Here is a 19,811-nt window from a genome sequence, read left to right as displayed (position 1 = left end):
TATGAGTGTGTATACAAAAACGTATATATCTGTTTTGTTATGTATGCCGCACACGTTAGCGCACCACATCCGTCGCAATTGTCATTCCGCTGCATCCGTCAAGTTTTTGGATCCAAGCCAGCCAAATTGTAAGAATCAACCAGGAGAAATAAAAAGGCATGAAAGGCACTTCGTGCACGTGCCGGGCATATTAACCACCATACATACAAGTGCGAGTACATGTGAAAAGTTCGGAGTCTCTGCAAAACAGCGAAATCAACATAACGGCCCTCAAAATCATTTCTACTCACACGTACATTCATACATATAGAAGTAGTAGGGAGTATTTTATGTGGACTATTTTCCACCTTCTAAGTATTATGCATCTCCTAACGCTCTACACGCTTCACCTCCATGCTGTATACTAGTACTACTTACTACCACCTCTCCTCCACCCCACTCATTATTGCCTAGCAAAATCACATCACATCATTTCGTGTCCTCTGGGATTACCATTGTCATAGTAGTTGACTTTGCTGCTGGTGGTGTTGTTGTTGTCGCTAATATTGTGCATTGAGAAAAGCAGCATTCAGCAACCAGCAACCAGCAATGCAGCCATAACCATTCGCGCTTACCAATACCAATCTAAAGTGGTCGTATATTTAGCAATCATAGATAGATGATACACTCATATCTACATATATACAAGTATATGTAGCAAAATAAAAAGAATACGCGCTCATTTCTCCCCACCACCTACAGATTTATGTACTCGTACAATATTTCTTTTAAAAGAGTTTAAATTAAGAATTATGCCTTTGTACTACATACATACATATATATCTACATATTAGTAAAAAAAAAAACACAAAAAAGAGTTATTATAAATTATTCGAATGAAATGAAATTCTAAACTTTATTTTTATATAAATTGCGCGTCAACGTCGCATCGCCAACAATAACAAAACTACAAAACATCGTCACTACGCTTGCGGATCACACACCAAAACAACAATAAACGGCGCTGTGAATACTTTGCTGACCAAAACTGTACTGATGTTTAACTGGTTGTGTTATTTTTGTGACAAAAATGCAACAAAATTATAATTATACACTAAAATTCACATTGATACACAAAAATAAAAACAAATAACAACCTAAAACAAACAACAACAAACTACACTGCTTGGTAACCTTGACTTCACCCTCTTCCCGCATCCTGCCACTGCCTATACATATTATTAATTACTTACTAAAAACACTAAAAATTACTTACTGAAAAAAATTCCAAAAAAAAAAAATACATTTACGTAAAACAAAATAACAACAAACATCGTTCACACTCGTATAGAGAACTACCACGGCTCAAATACAGTATTCCTGGTCGGTGTACTAATGTCAGTTGTTGGGTTCGTTTTTGTTACTTTCACCTTGATGGCACTGTGCTACAGGTCAGTTGTAGTACATAGAAACTTCTCCCTGTGTCTGAGGTTAGTTGAAAAGAAGTAATGAAAAACTTAAATCAAAAAAAAAAAAAAAAATCAAACAAAATACCAAACGCAAAACAGTTATTCTAAAAATCCAAAATTCTGAAAATCTAATTTTATTTGAATAATCAACTGCTAGAGAGCGTTTCGTAAATGTTGAAATGCTTCAAATCAGTAAAACAAAAATATTTTTCTTTATTCTATACAAATTACACTCTTTAAAAATAAGGAAAAAATTGTTTACGAAACAATAATTAATTAAAAGAAATTATTTTTTTATTTATTTTTATCAGTATATAAAAAACGATATGTATGTGTATATATTAAGTATATACATAATTTTAAGTTTATTTTTTTTATTTTATTTTAGTTTTTAATATAAATAATTTTAATTTTTGGTATTTGGTTGTGTATGCTTTGAACAATTTTAATATGAGTGTAATTTTATTTTTTACTTCTATATAATTCAATTTTTTAATTACAATTTTCTTAAGTTTAAATCACACAAACACTAACACTAAACACATACTAACAACAATAACAATACAAAAATAACTTTTAAGCAAGAGCAATGCAAGCACTGCCAACAACAACAGAAACAGACAACCTTTCAACAAATATACGAAGCGCAATCAAACGGGCACGAAGGCTAATTGCTGAGAAATGTGTTTCTGACTTATTATTATTTTAGTTTCTTTTTAACGTTAAGCTCACAAAGTTTATTCAGGCTAAACATTCCGTTACAAATCTCATGAGCTCACGAAACGCTTTTTGAAATTCTTACAAAAGTCATTTACTAACAATATTTATTTACACATGTTGTAGAAAACACGTCAGTTAAGATATTCTGCCATTGCGGCAAGACAAGCTTTTTTATTTCATAACGTCGAAATAACTCATACCTTGATCAACAAAAGCGAGTCCCGTAGATACGAAAGAATAGCAATCGGAAGCAGGAAAATCTACTTAGTAAGTCGCAAGAGCTTTCCGAGGCGCTCAAGCCTCGAAGGCTGCATGTGGGCGTGCAACAAATGCGCCAATTATTTTGGAGCATTGATAGAGAAAAAATGTCTTATACCTTACGAAAATAACAGCTCTATAAAGCAGTTTAAATATATGTACACATAGCAGATTAAAAGTTGGGTACTATGAGATAAATCGATTAGTGATGCATTACTAGTCAATTTTGGTAATATACAAAGAATGACTGTTTAGAATTTTTAGAAAAGAGACGTGGCACTAGCTACTTAAAAAAAATCGACAACGACTTTTTCAAGCCCGCACGTGCAATATGTCTATTATAAAGGATGGTAAAGTTTCAAGGGCCGGTGTTGATTTGGAATAAAATACAATTTTTTTTTTTGAAATTATTGTCACTTCTCTTTATTATGATAATATTGGTATGGCTCAATTACGCATAGAACAAAACATCAGCCCACACATGCAATATGTCTATTATAAAGGGTGGTTACGTTTCAAGGACCGGTGTTGATTTTGAATAAAATACATTTTTTTAAGAAATTATTATCATTCCTCTTTATTATGATAATACCTGTAGGGCTCAATTACGTTCGAACAAAGTATAGGCCAAATGGCCGCCGCGGCCTCGGCGGCACACCTCCATCCGATGATCTAAATTTTCGATGACGCTGAGGCATAATTGAGTTTCTATGCCGTTAATGTGCCAAATTATCTCATCCTTTAGCTCTTAAATTGTTGCTGGCTTATCGACGTACACCTTTTATTTCCAATAACCCCAAAGGAAGAAGAAGTCCAACGGTGTCAAATCACATGATCTTGGCGGCCAATTGACATCGCCGCGACGTGAGATTATTCGGCCATCAAATTTTTCGCGCCAAAGAGCCATTGTTTCGTTAGCTGTGTGACAAGTAGCCACAGCCATATCGTTTACATCCATATCTTCCAATTCGGGCCATAAAAAGTTCGTTACCATCTCACGATAGCGAACACTATTCACAGTAACTGCCTGACCGGCCTCATTCTGGAAAAAATACGGCCCAATTATGCCGCCGGCCCATAAACCGCACCAAACAGCCATTCTTTGTGGGTGCATTGGTTTTTCGGCAATCACTCTTAGATTATCATTCGCCCAAATGCGGCAATTCTGCTTATTGACGAGTCCACTGAGGTGAAAATGTGTCTCATCATTGAAGATGAAGTGCGCGATATGCTTTTTGATTTGAACGCCCGTTTTCATAATCAGCCTGAATAACTTTAACGCGTTGTTCAATTGTGTATCATTCCATAATTCAAATTGAGGTAGTCTGAAATTGAAAAATATTAAATGAAATGCAGAAAAAAGCTTGACGTTTAGGTGTGGTTCACACTCAACATCGGCCCTTGAAATTTAACCACCCTTTATAATATTCAACCGAAATAGATATGATACTAAAATTCAATGAATAGGGCTCTGCTTTATATAAATGATAGAGTTCTAAAGAAAATAGGTTACTAGTTAGGTTGGCTGCTCTAAATGGCTATCCAGTTCTGAACTCACATAGACTAGAGCTGATTCTTAGGCTAGTAATAAATTTTATGCAAGCGCCTTCCTTAAATCCTACACCTAATATACTGTTCGCGAATTTTAGTAAATTTCCGTTTCTCTGGTCCGCAATATCTTTCAACCAAAAGACCCAAGGCGTGTTCTACAAAATGCTAGGCACCGACATATAAGGTATTTTGCGGTGTCTTTAGTATTGCCTTCCCTTTAATGTTCAGCATGATTCGAGCATCTAAAATTTAAATATTGTTTCACGAATTGCAAAGTGCCTATCTATCGACCTTCTGACTCGTTACTACCTCCTATAGGTTTAGAAAACTGCTTGTTAACGTATAATCTATTTTCTGATAACCTGTTTTGGTTTCTGTATATTATCTGCGTCGAACAATTCTTGTTGCCGGATTTGTGCTTCATATCTGCAGCTGTTTTAAATGCTGAAAAGAACGCGAGCATTTCGCCTTCAAACCCCAAATTCAAATTAGTTATCATAATTTAAGCATAGATAGGCATTGCCAAAGGCCCCCCTTCCAAAAAAAAGTTTATTGAAATTGATTAAGATATCGTTTAAAAACGTTTACGATGCCCGAGCCAAATAGCTAAATAAAAGAGCCGTTTCTTATATAATAATTAAAATCTAAGCGATTGTTATCGATACAGGAACGCTGAATGACAATACCGTGACAATATTTGTTTAACCTTCATCAGCAGTCTGGAGATGGTTTGAGTAATTCAGATTTAGTTATCATTTTAACAGCTGAGCAAAGAACTTCCTGCATTGCAGCAGCTACAACCTATAAACTCGATAGCATAGATTTATCACAGTAAATACCACCAAAGCTGGTCAGATGAGAAATTATAAATATCATTTCATAGTTTCGTGTGAAAGTGATTTTGAAGCTTTCGCCAGAAAAAACTAGTTTTGACTTTTATTGCCACAATATTTCCTTGCTGCTCATTAGGAAGTGCTAAGATTTTATTTTGCTTTCAATTATAAAGAAACTAGAATTTTTTAATAATAAACGCAGGAATTACACTCCTTCTGCACAACCCACATGAGATGTGGATGCCACTTAAGGTACGGATCATCTTTGTTTTCGCGATGAGTTATTTAAGACTTGAGTTTTTTAAGCTTGGAGAACTAAACTAGTAAAACTTAGTTGACTATAAGAAGCTGCACATAAACAGCAAATTGAGCTATTTTTTTCAATACTTACTTTTTTTCAATACTTACTTTTTTTCAATACAAAAATTGTAACAAAAGTTAGTCCTACATTCCAAAATGTAATTTCTTACCTTTAATATAGAGTTTTTTGCTTGCCCCTTCTTTTTTTTTGTGTCACAATACGTGGTAAAATTACAGCAACTACGGTACATATTGGTCGTTTGCTGGAAGAATGATATATTTTAATTTTTATCCAATCTTTCACACAACAAAATTAGTTCCACAGTCACAAAGAATGAACGACAAAACATATCAAAAAGAAAAAATGTATATATAATCACATTCTTGCCTAATGAAGATCTTGCATTCACAGCAGTGCTACTAAACCATTTATTCCCTTTTGAATTCCTGCTATTCAGTGCAGTGTTCACAGATTCTCTTTTTACGTTAGTCTTGCAGCGCTAACAAAAACCAGTCGACTGGAAGTAAACAAATTGTATTTAAGAACAACTAGGCAGTTGTGTCTCCATGAATTGCAACCACCCAACTTGTTATATAAATTTGGTCATATATAATTTGGAACCATATTTTTCCACTTTATTCCATGTATGAAGGTACAGTTTCTAGCAATGCAAATGTAACTATTTCATCCAAAAATTTTATCTTTGCATAACGATTTACGTAATTTCTGGCTACAATTCAGTAAGGTTTGCTGTAGACTGACCGAATTTCTGATTTTTTCAGTTCTGACGTTATTCCAAAACACGAGGGATGTATTACCTTTAGACTACAATTTTTAACAAAAAGTTTTGGTGCGCCTAAGTAAGCTTAGATAAATTTGAATTGTTTTAAGATAGGAAATGTTTAAGGTACGAAAATACAGTGAAATTAGATAGATAGGTAGATGATATATAAATTGAGAGCGGCAGAACGAAGACATTCTAGGACCTGGAAGGCCCTTAATATCTCAGTATATTTCAATTATACTGGATGACCAAGAAGCCTTCACCCTATTTAATGAATGCGGAAGATTTTAATCTTTGACTGGCTTCGATATCTCATTATCAAAGCCGGCGTGAGTAGATAGACCTAACTAGTCCGAATGTAGTCCATTGTGACCGGTTTATGGAGCGCTTCTATACTTTTTAAATTAGGCGAAAACTAATTTCACTTGTTTTTACCATCAATCGGTGAACAACTATTGCATATGAGTTTAAGAAATAAGCAATTATGCTTTGAAGCTTACAAATCTTAGAGATTCCCTATAAAGGTATAATAGGGAGTAGAGCAATTAAGCGACTAAAGTACTTATATTATATAAATCACTTAAGTGAGATGCTTAAAAGTGATAAAAGCATATAAACTACCCCCACTAAAGTAAGATTGGCTTAAATAAGATGAACTTAACCGGTATAACTCTAACCTTTTCACCATCACTTGATGAGCAACTATTTAATAGGAATTTAAGAATTAATCGATTTTGTAACGCAAACCTTTGAACCTTTACTAGAAACACATTTCTTCAACGCAAAATTTAAGAACTAACATCAACCAATATAACTACTCTACTTCGTGTCCAATCATCTTCACATACATACATACAACTGAGATCATATCCATACATGCATACATAGATACTTATTAGCAAAATTCATTTACACCCATTCGACCAGCTTTTCAATCTACCGCCCACTATTTTTCAGTTGTAGTTTCAATTCCCAAATGCAGTTGATAAGCTTTTCTCTTTCTAAAAGAAAACAAAAACAAAACAAAACTAATACTTTCTTCTCTAAATGTAAATAGTGTTGTGAAGAAAATAATTTTTGCTTGATTTTTGTATATTTGTACATTTTTATAAGCTTTCTTTTAATTTTCTAAATAATTCAGTCAAGTTCCTCAGTGTATGTAAATACATAAATGTGCTGTGTTGAGAAAAAATGTACGTAATTTCTTTTCAATTTTTAATTTGCGTAAAAATTTGAATTTTCACAATTACTTACTTATCGAAAAAGAATAACAATAACGAAAAGATTTATGCAGAAAAGTGTAACTCTAAAATATTTTAAAAATTAAAAACAAGGTATTAACAATGTCACAACTCAGGCTATAATAGGAGATATTAGAAATAATCTTTAAGAAGAAAAATAATAATTGATTAAAGTGAAGATTTTTATTTTATTTTATATTCTCAACTTTTTTAAATATTTCCTTTTTTACTGCGCGTTATTTTCTTTGTACAAACTTTACCTGGACTAGTAAAAGATAGAAAATTGTAGCACCTAAAACCTCCCGTAGTCGTGAAAAAAATTTCAAATGCGAATATTGAAATTTTTTATAAGTTTTTGAATCCCGAAATTCGTTACCCGAAATCGCTACCAGCCTTCAAAATTCAATGCAACATTTTCGTTAACTCAGCGTACTGACATTACAACAACAACAAAAAGGGTTTCATTGCGAAGGAATTGCGCGCCTTATACGAGTAAAAATACATAAATACATACATTAACATCTAAATATATGTATTTAAGAAAAATTGTAAACATAAGACTGACTTTCTTCTGCAGTCGCAGATTTTTTAGTTTCTTTCTTTTGCAATGATTTAATTGTCTTATTTTTTTTTTTTTTTTTCTTAATTTTGTGTAAAAGTTTACTTTTTTTCGACTTTCTTTCTTCTTTACTACAAAACATTACCACGAGAAACAATGAATATAAAAACGAAATGTTCAAACAGAAAATGTGACTTAAAAAATTTTTCATTACTACTTTTTGGTGCCGCTCTTAAATGGCCAATGTTAGTAAAAATACAAACATATCTATATACAAAAAAAAAATATATATATATATATATATAAATAGTTGCAGTTGTCAGTCAGCTGTGGCAAGCACGTGTTACTACATAAATAACTATACCAAATAAGATACAAAAACAAAACCAAATATTAACAGTTAGCCATTAGGTACCGTAGTGTTAACCGCTTACATGCATACGATACCATCTATGAACAACTACAATGCGTACATATGTAGTGTTTTAGCAGAAAACGAAAGTAGGAATACCATAGAGTTAGTGGAGTAGGGTGGTAATATTGGAACGATTACGCAGGTTTGTACAATATAAAGCAAAGATGATCAATCTAGGGATTTTTGTCATTTTGTAAACTCACGTTTTGTAAACGCTCATCCATTTGCGTTTTTAAATAACTCTTTTAAAAAATAAAAAAAAATATTTTCAGCTATGGAAATTTTTATTTTGTCCTTTATGCGCTCCATATCTTGGTTATTTGCACGCGACAAACGCTAACACATTAATATTTTGAGCAGATTTAAAAACTTTTCTTCCCTTTTTTTTGAATGATAATTTTTTTTTTTTTTTTTTTTTTGCTAAAAGAGCAAAGTCCATAGAAATAAGACAAGTACCACAAATCTTACATCACACATTTTAATTGAAGTCTCTAGGAAAATTTTCGATATGTAGTATTAAAGCTTATTATATTTTAATATAATAAACTGTAAGTTTGAAGTTGCTGAAATATCACATTGATTTTTATAATGGTTTTCGTATGACGGTGTTGCGCATTTTTGCTATACAACAAATAAAGGGTCCGCCATATAACTTTACGGAATTAAAAATGCTATAAAAAAGAAACTACTCAATATTTTTCCAAACTGTTTTTTTCATTTTGAAGTACAATCCTTCCGGTTAATGAAGGAACACAACTTCATTCATATGGCTGCCTCGGCTAGCCATGCACCATCCCATACGATCGATCCATTTTTTCAACACATTTTCGATTGTATGCGGCTGTATTTCAGCTATGACATCGCGTATGTTGGTCTTCAGTGCATCAATTGTTGCTGGTTTGTTGGCATAACACTGGTCTTTGACGGCACCCCAAAGATAATAATCCAACGGCGTCAAATCGCAGCTCCGAGGCGGCCAAACGATATCAGAATTTCGGCTGATAATGCGATCTTCGAAGACAGTGCGCAAAAGATTGATCGTAGCATTCGCTGTGTGGCAAGTAGCGCCATCTTGTTGGAACCAAATGCCACCAATATCCTCCTCTTCAATTTCTCGGAACAAAAATTCGTTCAACATGGCCCGGTAACGCTCTCCATTGACGGTTACGGCCACTCCTCGCTCATTTGCGAAGAAAAATGGACCAATGATGCCTCTCGACCAAAACCCGCACCAAACAGTGACTCGTTGTGAATGCATCGGCTTTTCTTCGAGTGCGTGCGGGTTTTCTGAGCCCCAAATGCCGCAATTATTAACATACCCGCCGAGATGGAAATGAGCTTCATCCGAAAAGATGATTTTTCGGTAAAAGTCTTCATCTTCTTCAAGTCGATCCTAAGCCTATGAAGCGAAGCTAAAATGCATTGGTTGGTCGGTTTGCTTCAGCTGTCGAACCATTTTCGTTCAGCGGAAGAATAAAACTAATTTTCTGTCAAATCAGATGAGAGCTAAGTGTTACCATTCTTCAAATAATACCTAGTTCAAATCCGTAACGATAGATGGCGGGCCCTGTAGAAGACAAATACGGAACATCGTCAAGGGAAAACAATTATGAAAAAATTACGATGACTTTTAGCGTCTTCACACTCGCACTTTGTCATATTAAAATTTATTAAACTATGAAACTTCATACCAATAATTTTTCTACAAATAACAAAACCGGTAAATTAGGATGCAAGGTTTGTGGAATTTTTAAATTTGTATATAAAATTTGAAAATTAAATTTATATGGCTTCTGTTAGACAGTGAAACATCATTTTGTACAACAACGAGAACAATAGTCAAAACTGGTTGCAATGTCGATATGCTATCGTTTAGTCGCGGAATGCAAAGTGCACATAATTACCAATCAAAGGCAATATTAGAATTTACAAACTTCTGTTACTTATTTCTACTACTAAATCAAATATACAAATTCTATATCTAATATAAAAGAAATTTAATACAGCGCAGTAGCAAAAATATTGCATAGGATATTAACTAAAATACCTGGATTGATTGCCTTTGCTACGGGGAAGCTGTTTTGGAGTAATTTTTAAAATTCATATTCTGATGTATCGCAAAACCGAATCTGAATAATGTGTGAGCTGGCTTATTTGCAAATCTCATGAAATTCATATTTTGATACTGACACCTATCTCGCGCACGAAAATAGTGGCCAGAACTCAGTCCCACATCTTCATGCTACATAATGAGTAGCATTTTGTATGAATACTATTTCAACATGGTAAAAACGTATTTCCAAATGAGTACTGCATTGCCTCTAATGTTCAGAAAGTCGCTTTTTGAATGCCTTTTTTCGATAACTGACATCAGTGACAATCTTTTTTTGTTGTTTTTTTGGAAAAACTGCTAGAAGAACTGGGTTTGGCTATGGGGCTATAGTTACCCACTTTTTTTAGTCTGAAATAAACGATATAGGTAAATCCACAATCCACCTCCTTGTTGTAGCTTCATGTGTTCAGTAATCGTAATGTCAATTTGCTATCTCGAAGCTGGCATCCGTGAGCCCATGGAAACGTGGAATCTACTCATAACGAATATCTCAACATTCGAAAGGAAAGCCCAAACTTCTTATAAACAGTGAATTTTGTGCAACTGAATAAAAATAGTATACGAAGACATTATAAACTATTTCAATGAGAAATATCAGTTAATTTCCGCGCCTATGAAATCTGCTGATGAGAAAAATAAGTGATAATGAATTGAAGTAGTCTTAGACCTTGTTAAATTTTGTTTCTTCAAACTGAATTAAGTACATTTACTACCTGTTTCTCTGAGAAAAAAGCATTCGCTTTTATCACTACTCTTTCCAATTATTCTTAAACAAAACTTGATATATTCGAGTTAGGATCTCAGCTCGATACAAAGCTTTCACTTCTCTCATGTGTAGTATTACGTTTCCACTTGATTAAGCCTATCAGTTTGGTTTTTTTAGCACCTTGGTTATCGTTTGACAAATGCTGCCCTCCAAATTTCAACATTTCGCCAAAAGGTGGAAGTTTGAAACACATTTTTTTTTACTGGAAAAAATTATAAAAGTTAAAATCTTTTTCGCTATGTAATAATAGCAAAACATTTTTTAATTGTTTTATGAAAAATTCAAGCCAAAAGATTTATTGTTTCTTGGGTTATCAAGCCAACCCGCTGTAAGTGCACAACTTTTGAAAAAACGCATTCAAAGATTCTTTTTCATTCATTCTTGATTGAATTATGAAACGGCTCTCAAGGCTCTCGAACACCCAAACTAAAGCTTAGTTCAGTAAACCCATTTTAGGGTTATATAATATATATGTATATAATCGGCACTTTTCAGGTATTTGGCCGATCTACTGCTCTTATTTGTGGTGCGGGTCTTGATGTTGCTCCACACATGGAGGGATCTAGAATTTTAGGCTACGGAGTCGGCGATAGTTTTTCATGTGAAGCTTTTAAATGGCAGAAATGCACTCGGAGGTTTGACATTGCCTGCCGACGGGCGACTGCTATGGGAAAAACTTTTTCTTCACTTTGGTGTTTCACCGAGATTCGAACCTACGTTCTCTCTGAACTCCGATTGCAACCCATTCGGCTACGGCGGCCGCCCTTGATTAGCATTAGGGATCCATTCTAAAAATCTAGTTTTTCTTACTACGAACATATGGAATCTTTTATTGTATTCTGAATGAACAGAGTATGCATAAAGGTTGGATTAAGTTCGGCAATTGTGGCAGCCTTCTTATTTATTCAGGTCATATGTACCTACATTTAAACCCAGTGGTATGATTGTGGTAATATTTCAGAGACACCTACTGCGCTTTCCAATACTCCTACATAGAATCACAACCATTCTACAAACTTTGTAAAGCTTGAAAAGTTATGTATGTTCCGTGTTCCATGGTATCGTCAAAGCAAGCCAGACTTAGAGGCGCTTTCGATTTCTTTGTCACTACGACAGATGCGGCAAAAGTAATGCGCATTCGAAAGCAAGTGACCAAAGGTATTCTAAATGAAATAGGCCAAATAGTCAGATCCCTTCTTTTCCATTGTAACCAGATATATTGAGTGGATCCACAAGTGAATTGTACCTACCAACTTTAGCTAGTAGTTTGCCCGACTTGTGAGAGGTTTTGATTTCCGAGTAGGGAGATTTACTAGCTCATCAATTCGTTTTGGTATATCTATCATATATTATATGTACAGCCTAACTCATTTAGAGCTCATCTGCATGTTTCTCGGTGCAGTTCTACTGTAGTGGAGTCATCTAATGTTCGTCTGACTATTCGTGAATATAATTATTAAGTGCAATTCAAGAAAACATTGATCAGCCTATTTTATTGCTGCAAGTTTGGCTTGCAATGCTCAAGCAAATCGGTAGCGCATGTAAAGTAAGAGTTCCAAGCAAGTATTTCCTACTTCCTATTGTGCAATTTAAATCTAATCACACTAAATCATTTTCCCGTTCGCTCTGAAAGAGATTCGTATGAAGAACTCTCAGGTGTTGAATAATTTGGATACTTGAAATGTGTGGACAAGTATTGGGAAATTTAGGGTGACCGAATCTGAGATACGCATTTAAGTCTATGGCTCACTGACCGTACTATAAACAAGAAGCAACAATAAAAAAAGTTTTGAGTTGGAAATGCTGTAAAAAGTTCCGTCTTAAGCTTCTTCGAACGATCCATAAAAATATGAAATAAAATAAAAGTAAATAACAAAATTTTGAAATACGAAAACAAAACTTTTTCAATATAAAAATATATCCTTTACAGGAAGATTAAGAAATCTAAAATTGCTTAAAAATTCAACTAATCAATACTCCAGATTACTTCCCTGTAAAAGCTTTTTATTCAAGTCCTTGTTTTGTAAGAAAATTAACGATATAAACCGTTTCGTGCTCCGCCGGTAAGTACCTGACTCCGCAATTCGAATGACTTGGCTTAGTGTTCTAGTTTACGTGAATTTGTGTCAAATATTTTTTTATTATTTTATTTTATTTTTGTTGATCTTGAATTTCGCACGCGTATTGAGTTTGTGTTGGGTTCTGCAAGCGATATATTCTACTTCAATACAAGTAGTTGTTGTTCGTGTTTAGTTGGACCGGGGAGCTAAATTAAGATTAAAAATGAAATTAAATTCAAGATTTTAAACAGTCAGTCAATTTTAGTATTTAGCTTTTTTTTTGTTTTTTTTTTTTTATTTAGTTTTTTGGTTCGGTTCGGTTCACAGCACGTTTTGTATAGAGAACTTGTATTGCTATGTGTGTGTATATATGTAAATACAATGTATAATATATTCATTAAGTGATTGAGTGTAGTATATTTGTCTCGATGTCTACAACAACAACAGCACACAAGAAAAAGTGAACTCAGAGAGAAAAAAAGTATTAAATGCAAAACAGTAACACAAAAATGCAAACACAAGACAGAAAGCACACACACACGCACTTAGACATTTGACAAGCAGTTAAACACCCACTTACAAAATTATTATTTATACGTTGCTTTGTGCAAAAGAAGGGATGCAAGAAAAGCAATTGGTGCCGCACAAGGTCACTATCACACACACGCATTACATACTTAAAATGCATACATATGTACTCGTATAGCAAGTCGAGTGTTGTTGCGTATAGCTATGTCTTTAAATATATGTAGACACATGAAAGTGTGTTAGTGTCGGTGATATCTGGCGACGGCTACTCAAATGTGTTTTCTTAAATCCCTTAAGCAAAAAACAGAAGAACTAAAAGAACAATTTGAAGAAACGAGTTAAAGCAAATCAGAATCAGATTAGAGCATTGAAAGAATAAATATAGACTGTCGTTTTGAGTTATGGTGGTGCTTTCTACTGAGCCATAGAAATTAGTACCGTAATGTGCTAACGCATTACTAACAGAACATCGTACAAGATGTACAAACAAGTGTGTGGTGGCAAAAATGTTACACAAATCACATTTGTTTGTATATCGATGTATGAACATTTTCCCTGATCCCAAACAACACACAAAAAAATTTTTTTTTTTTTTTTTTTGAAACTACAAACTTGAAATAATTCACACAAAATAAATCACAATAACCTTTAATCAACAAATTACATCAATAACAACACTTAATGCTATAAATGCAACTACTACTCTTTAACTACAACATCAAACATCGCCTGTAAAACGACCCACCCTGTATACAAACTCAAACTCCACCTAACCAACTAACCAACCAACCAACCGTAAAACTAATAACAACCATCTTACCCAATCCAATCTAACTTTACTTCACAACTTCAACACTACCAACAACTACAATAACAACGCTGTAACTTACAAATAATCAACAAATACAACCAACCAACTAACTATCCGACTTGATGGTCTCATCAATTACAATGTGAACAATAAAATGAAAAAAAATTGCCTTCGAATAAATGAATATATATAAATACGTGTGTGTATACGTATATTTATATATTTACTATGTGATAAATAATGACAATAACAACGATAACACAATAACAATTGTCATAACGTGCATACGCATATTTTTACACAACAATAAATAATTACTTTATATTTATATATACTTTTGCATAAAATAAAAACAAAAAATAATAATAACAATAACAACATGAAAACCCTATCTGAAATCCACAAAAAAAACAAAAATCGCTCATACCACTTGCCAAACTTGGAAATCAAAAACGAAATATTTCAATTCATTTTCCCCAGGTATAAACAAGCGTTTGGTTTTAGATTTTGCAGAATTTCATTAGATCAATATTTTCAGTTGTCATTGCCAGATTTATTATAAATACTTGTAAATGAATGTGTAAGAGAATTTTATAGCGAGCAATTAGTGCAAGGCATAAGCATTCAAAATTGTTCAAAATTCAGGGCTCAATTAGAGAAAAGGAATTAAATTCCATGCTGCAGTTGGATGGTCTTAAATTTTCCAAATAATTGCAGTGAGTGACAATGCAAATCATACAGCAGTGCTGTGGCAGTGATTGCTTTTTTCGTATGGTTTATAGAACAGTTTTTTATGCAGTTTATAGTCTAACAGAAAACAGTGAAATCAAAGTCGCACACGTCGCAAAAAATGGGCTTCCAAAACATTTAAAATTTTATTATCAGAGTTTTCTGACATTTCTTCCAGTATGCAGTGCTTGTAAATTCGAACTATTGAAAATTTAAAAGTTATAGATGCTTTCCATTTCAATTCAACCGGGCTATTCGGGTCATGTTCTTCGAGTTCGTTGTAACTCAAATATGTTGCTCCCTAGTCAAAATAATAAGATACGTATTTTTTTGTTCGCCCGAAAAAAATTTTTTTCAAGAGTTATCGGCAATTTTGTTTTTCGGCTCAAAATCGATCATCTATAAGAGTTTTCTCTGCGTGACTCGCACATTTTACATTTTCTACGTACGCCCGTTCATGTTTTTTTTTTTTTGTTTTTTCTTCGGTAAGGAAAATGCGTAGGGCTATCGCATAGAGTTAAGACCTTCTAAATTACTAACTGGACTTATTTATTAAATTATTAACTAGAAACTACAGTACTACATATTTGAAAATAAAAAAAGTACAGAAAAAGTTTAGAACTTTTATGAATTTTATTTTTAAGTTTCCTAAAAAGGTTGGCGATTTTGATTATTGCTGATTTCTTCTGATATATTAATTATATTTTTATAACAATAGCTAGTTGTACCATTTTCAGTAAGACACTTTGTATATTTGTGGCATTCTTCTTCTTAATTGGCGCTATAACCGCTTACGCGATTTTGGCCGAGTTTAACAAAGCGCGCCAGTCGTTTCTTTCTCGTGCTAACCGGCGCCAGTTGGACACACCAAGTGAAGCCAAGTCCTTCTCCACCTGATCTTTCCAACGCAGAGGAGGCCGCCCTCTTCCTCTGCTACCCCCAGCTGGTACCGCATCGAATACTTTCAAAGCCGCTCCGTATCCATTCGGATGACATGACCCAGTCAACATAGTCGCTGGATCTTTATTCGCTGCGCTATGTCTATGTCGTCGTAAAGCTCATAAAGCTCATCGTTCCATCGTCTGCGATATTCGCCGTTGCCAACGTGCAAAGGTCCAAAAATCTTACGCAGAATCTTTCTCTCGAACACTCCAAGCGTCGCTTCATCGGACGTTGTCATCGTCCAAGCTTCTGCGCCATACGTTAGGACGTGCATGATGAGAGTCTTGTAGAGTGTTAGTTTTGTTCGTCGAGAGAGGACTTTACTGCTCAGTTGCCTATAGTACTTAGTCCAAAGTAGCACTTGTTGGCAAGAGAGATTCTACGTTGGATTTCAAGGCTGACATTGTTATCGGTGTTAATACTGGTTCCTAAATAGACGAAGTCTTTTACAACCTCGAAATTATAACTGTCTACAGTGACGTGGGTGCCGATACGCGAGTGCGCCGAGTGTTTGTTTGAAGACAGGAGGTACTTCGTTTTGTCCTCGTTCACTACCAGACCCATTCGCTTTGCCTCTTTATCCAGTTTAGAGAAGGCAGAACTAACAGCGCGGTTGTTAAGGCCGATGATGTCAATATCATCGGCATACGCCAGCAATTGTACGCTCTTATAAAATATTGTGCCTCAGCGATTAAGTTCTGCGGCTCGTACGATGCTCTCCAACTTCAGGTTGAAGAAGTCACACCACAGCGAGTCACCCTGTCTGAAACCTCGTTTGTGGCTTTGCTATTTGAAAATACTAGGAACTTTTTTTTATATAAAACATAGTGTCGCCTTAAGTCCTCTCTGTTTCCAAAACCAGGCCAGAGAATATCCCATATAGCTACACTTTATAAATGATCGAACTGCGGCACTAAATGACATAAAAGTAGAAACTAAGCAAAAATATAAAAGTTCCAAAATGTATCATTTTTTTATATCTACAGTCTGTGTCAGGAAAAAGTAACCGCGATTATTCATGAAGTATAACAGATATATATTTAAATTTTTTTACATGAAAGTGTGTACAAAACTACGACTCACAATTACTCATCGTTGTCGAGTATAGCTTGGCATCTTCTTCATGCTTTGAACCTGCTTTTCTGCGTAGCTCGCCGACAAACAGGACTAGATTTTGTGCACTTGACGCACGAGTTGCTTTAAATCATGGTCTTGTCATCCGGCAAGATGCATTTTCATAGATCCCCACACATTTTCAATGGGGTTAGCGTCTGGGGATTGTTAAGTTCACTCCAATACTTTGACGCCATTTTCTTGTTTTGTTGTTTCTCAATGTGTTTTGCCGAGAGCAGTGGTTTTGTTGATGTGGGACGGTAGGATATGTTCGCCTTCTATATGTTCGTCTTCCTCCAGTCGACGATGCTGTTGATACACACATAAATTCCCTTTTTAGCAAGAACTGATCGTGCTTGCGGTAGTCACAAAGAACTGTTCCGTTGAAAAAGTTGGACGATCACTTTATCCTCCTTTTTTGTCGTCACTCGCTTCAAACCGCGCTCGGAAAAGTCATCAACATTTTTGTACACCGCTGATTCCACATCACAACAAACTTTTTGATTTTTTAATTACTTTTACAGTCGCGGCGTAAGATAATTTCGATCCTTTCGTATGCGTGCATGCAAATACCGCCTCAAAACGCTTCGCATACTTCTCACTCATTTTTGTTTGGTTGCGTTTCCAGGAAAGTTTCGAACGACACTAACCTGAGTTAGCACTGGCGTCGTAGCCCTTGAATGGAACTATTTCGCGGCAGAGAGCAGAACGACATATATCTTGAAGTTACGAGAAAAAAACGGTTATATTCTTCTGAAAAAGACTGTACGTATCTCCAACTAGCGCGGGCCCATCTTTTCGTTGTAGACGTGACATATCGATTGTGTGTGCGAGAGCAGTAGCATACATTTCACACTGGCATATCCTAGCAACATTTCATTAATTGATTTACGCATTTAATAGAGGTAGAATACCAACTACAAGAGTGTAAATAAAAAAAATATCTGCGCGTTTTGAAGTGTTTTCCATTTTCAAAATGAAATATGAGGCGCAAGGGCTCAATGTCGTTTTCTCATCTTGGCCACTTCTTTGTGAGATTTTCTGTTTGCTGTGCTGACAGCTATCGACATTCGCATGCAATTATATTTTCGCTGGAGTAACATTTTAACTGGTGATTTTAGTAAGCTTGGTTGGTCAATAGCAGACACCATTATGTTCCAAATCAACGCATTTCAAAAATAGACTTTCTTCAGCCATTTTCCCGACTAGTCTAGTCTAACAGTAGTGCCGTGTAGTTGATTCGCTAACTATCTCTTTTATTATATACTCGTAGACCGAAATAAATTATAGTGACTGCTGGTGCACTTGCCGTGTATGATGGCACGCCTAGATTAGATAGCTCGTTGGGATACAATGTTAGGGATAGTTCTGACCTCGCTCTTGCCTTAACTTCCTGTAAACTTAAATAACTCGGTCAACTTACTAAATGAGTTCAGATTGGCTAGGAATTCCAACCGAAAGAGGTTGTGATCTACACAATCTACTGTGTGGTTATTACAATAACCACTGGTGGTAAGGAGATATGATCGAGGGAGATTATGGTTCATTGGGTCACTCTAGTTGTTTCAATAATAGAGGGAGCCTAAGCTAGACCGTCAGGGCCAAACTCTTTTCCGAAAGCTCTTTTTGACTTCCCACTTCTTACTTATAACTAACTATTCTGTGTCATCTGTTGATTCTTAAAAAGAGGGACCCAAATAGTTACGATTTTTGCCATAAAGGTGATTTTTATAACAAAGTTGTTTTTTGAATTTTATTTTAATTTAAAAATTATTTTATTTGAAAAAAAAAAAATAACAGTTATATTAATTTCTTGTGTTAGATTAAAAAAATAAGATAAAAGACAGAAAGTCCTGGGCACCTCAAAGGCATAATACAACTTTTGTCTACAGCAATATTTTCCCCTGACTTATTCGTTACAACTATGAATAAGTTCGTGCGGTTTTTTTTCGAAATTTGAAACTTTATTGACGTAAAATGGTTACAAATTTAATATTCAAAATATTGTCCATCGCTTACTACTACTTTTTCCCATCTTTCTGGCAATTCACGGATTCCCTTTGTGAAAAATTCGGTCGGTTTTGCCGCAATCCACGAATCGATCCATTTTTTGACTTCATCGTAATTACGGAAGTGCTGGTCAGCCAGGCCATGTTGCATCGATCGGAAGAGATAGTAATCGGATGGCGCAAGGTCTGGACTATACGGCGGGTGGGGTAGGACATCCCATTTGAGCGTTTCTAAGTATGTTTTGACCACTTGTGCAACATGTGGCCGAGCATTGTCATGTTGCAAAATAACTTTGTCGTGTCTATCGGCGTATTGCGGCCGTTTTTCTCGCAGTGCTCGGCTCAAACGCATCAATTGTCGTCGGTAGACATCCCCCGTAATCGTTTCATTCGGTTTCAGTAGCTCATAATACACAACACCCAGCTGGTCCCACCAGATACACAGCATAACCTTCAGGCCATGAATATTCTGCGCCGACGTCGATGTTGAAGCATGGCCAGGGTATCCATACGTTGCCCGACGTTTTGGATTGTCGTAATGGACCCACTTTTCATCGCCAGTCACAATTCGATGCAAAAAACCCTTTCTTTTGTGCCGTTGAAGCAGTTGTTCGCATGCCATAAAACGGC

The 19,811-nt window shown here is 35.1% G+C and overlaps 1 protein-coding gene across 1 annotated transcript in view; it reads left to right on the top strand.

Moving 5' to 3' along the window:
• LOC128857595 (disintegrin and metalloproteinase domain-containing protein unc-71) overlaps positions 1-19,811 on the top strand; it is a 287,365-nt gene that overhangs the window by 235,631 nt on the left and 31,923 nt on the right. The window contains exon 15 of the mRNA XM_054093346.1: positions 1,331-1,430. Within this exon, the coding sequence (XP_053949321.1) occupies positions 1,331-1,430 (100 nt within the window). The remainder of the gene's footprint in view (positions 1-1,330; positions 1,431-19,811) is intronic.

This window comes from Anastrepha ludens, chromosome 3, assembly GCF_028408465.1.
Source record: "Anastrepha ludens isolate Willacy chromosome 3, idAnaLude1.1, whole genome shotgun sequence".
Lineage (NCBI taxonomy): Eukaryota > Metazoa > Arthropoda > Insecta > Diptera > Tephritidae > Anastrepha > Anastrepha ludens.
This window is presented reverse-complemented; position numbering and strand designations above follow the sequence as displayed.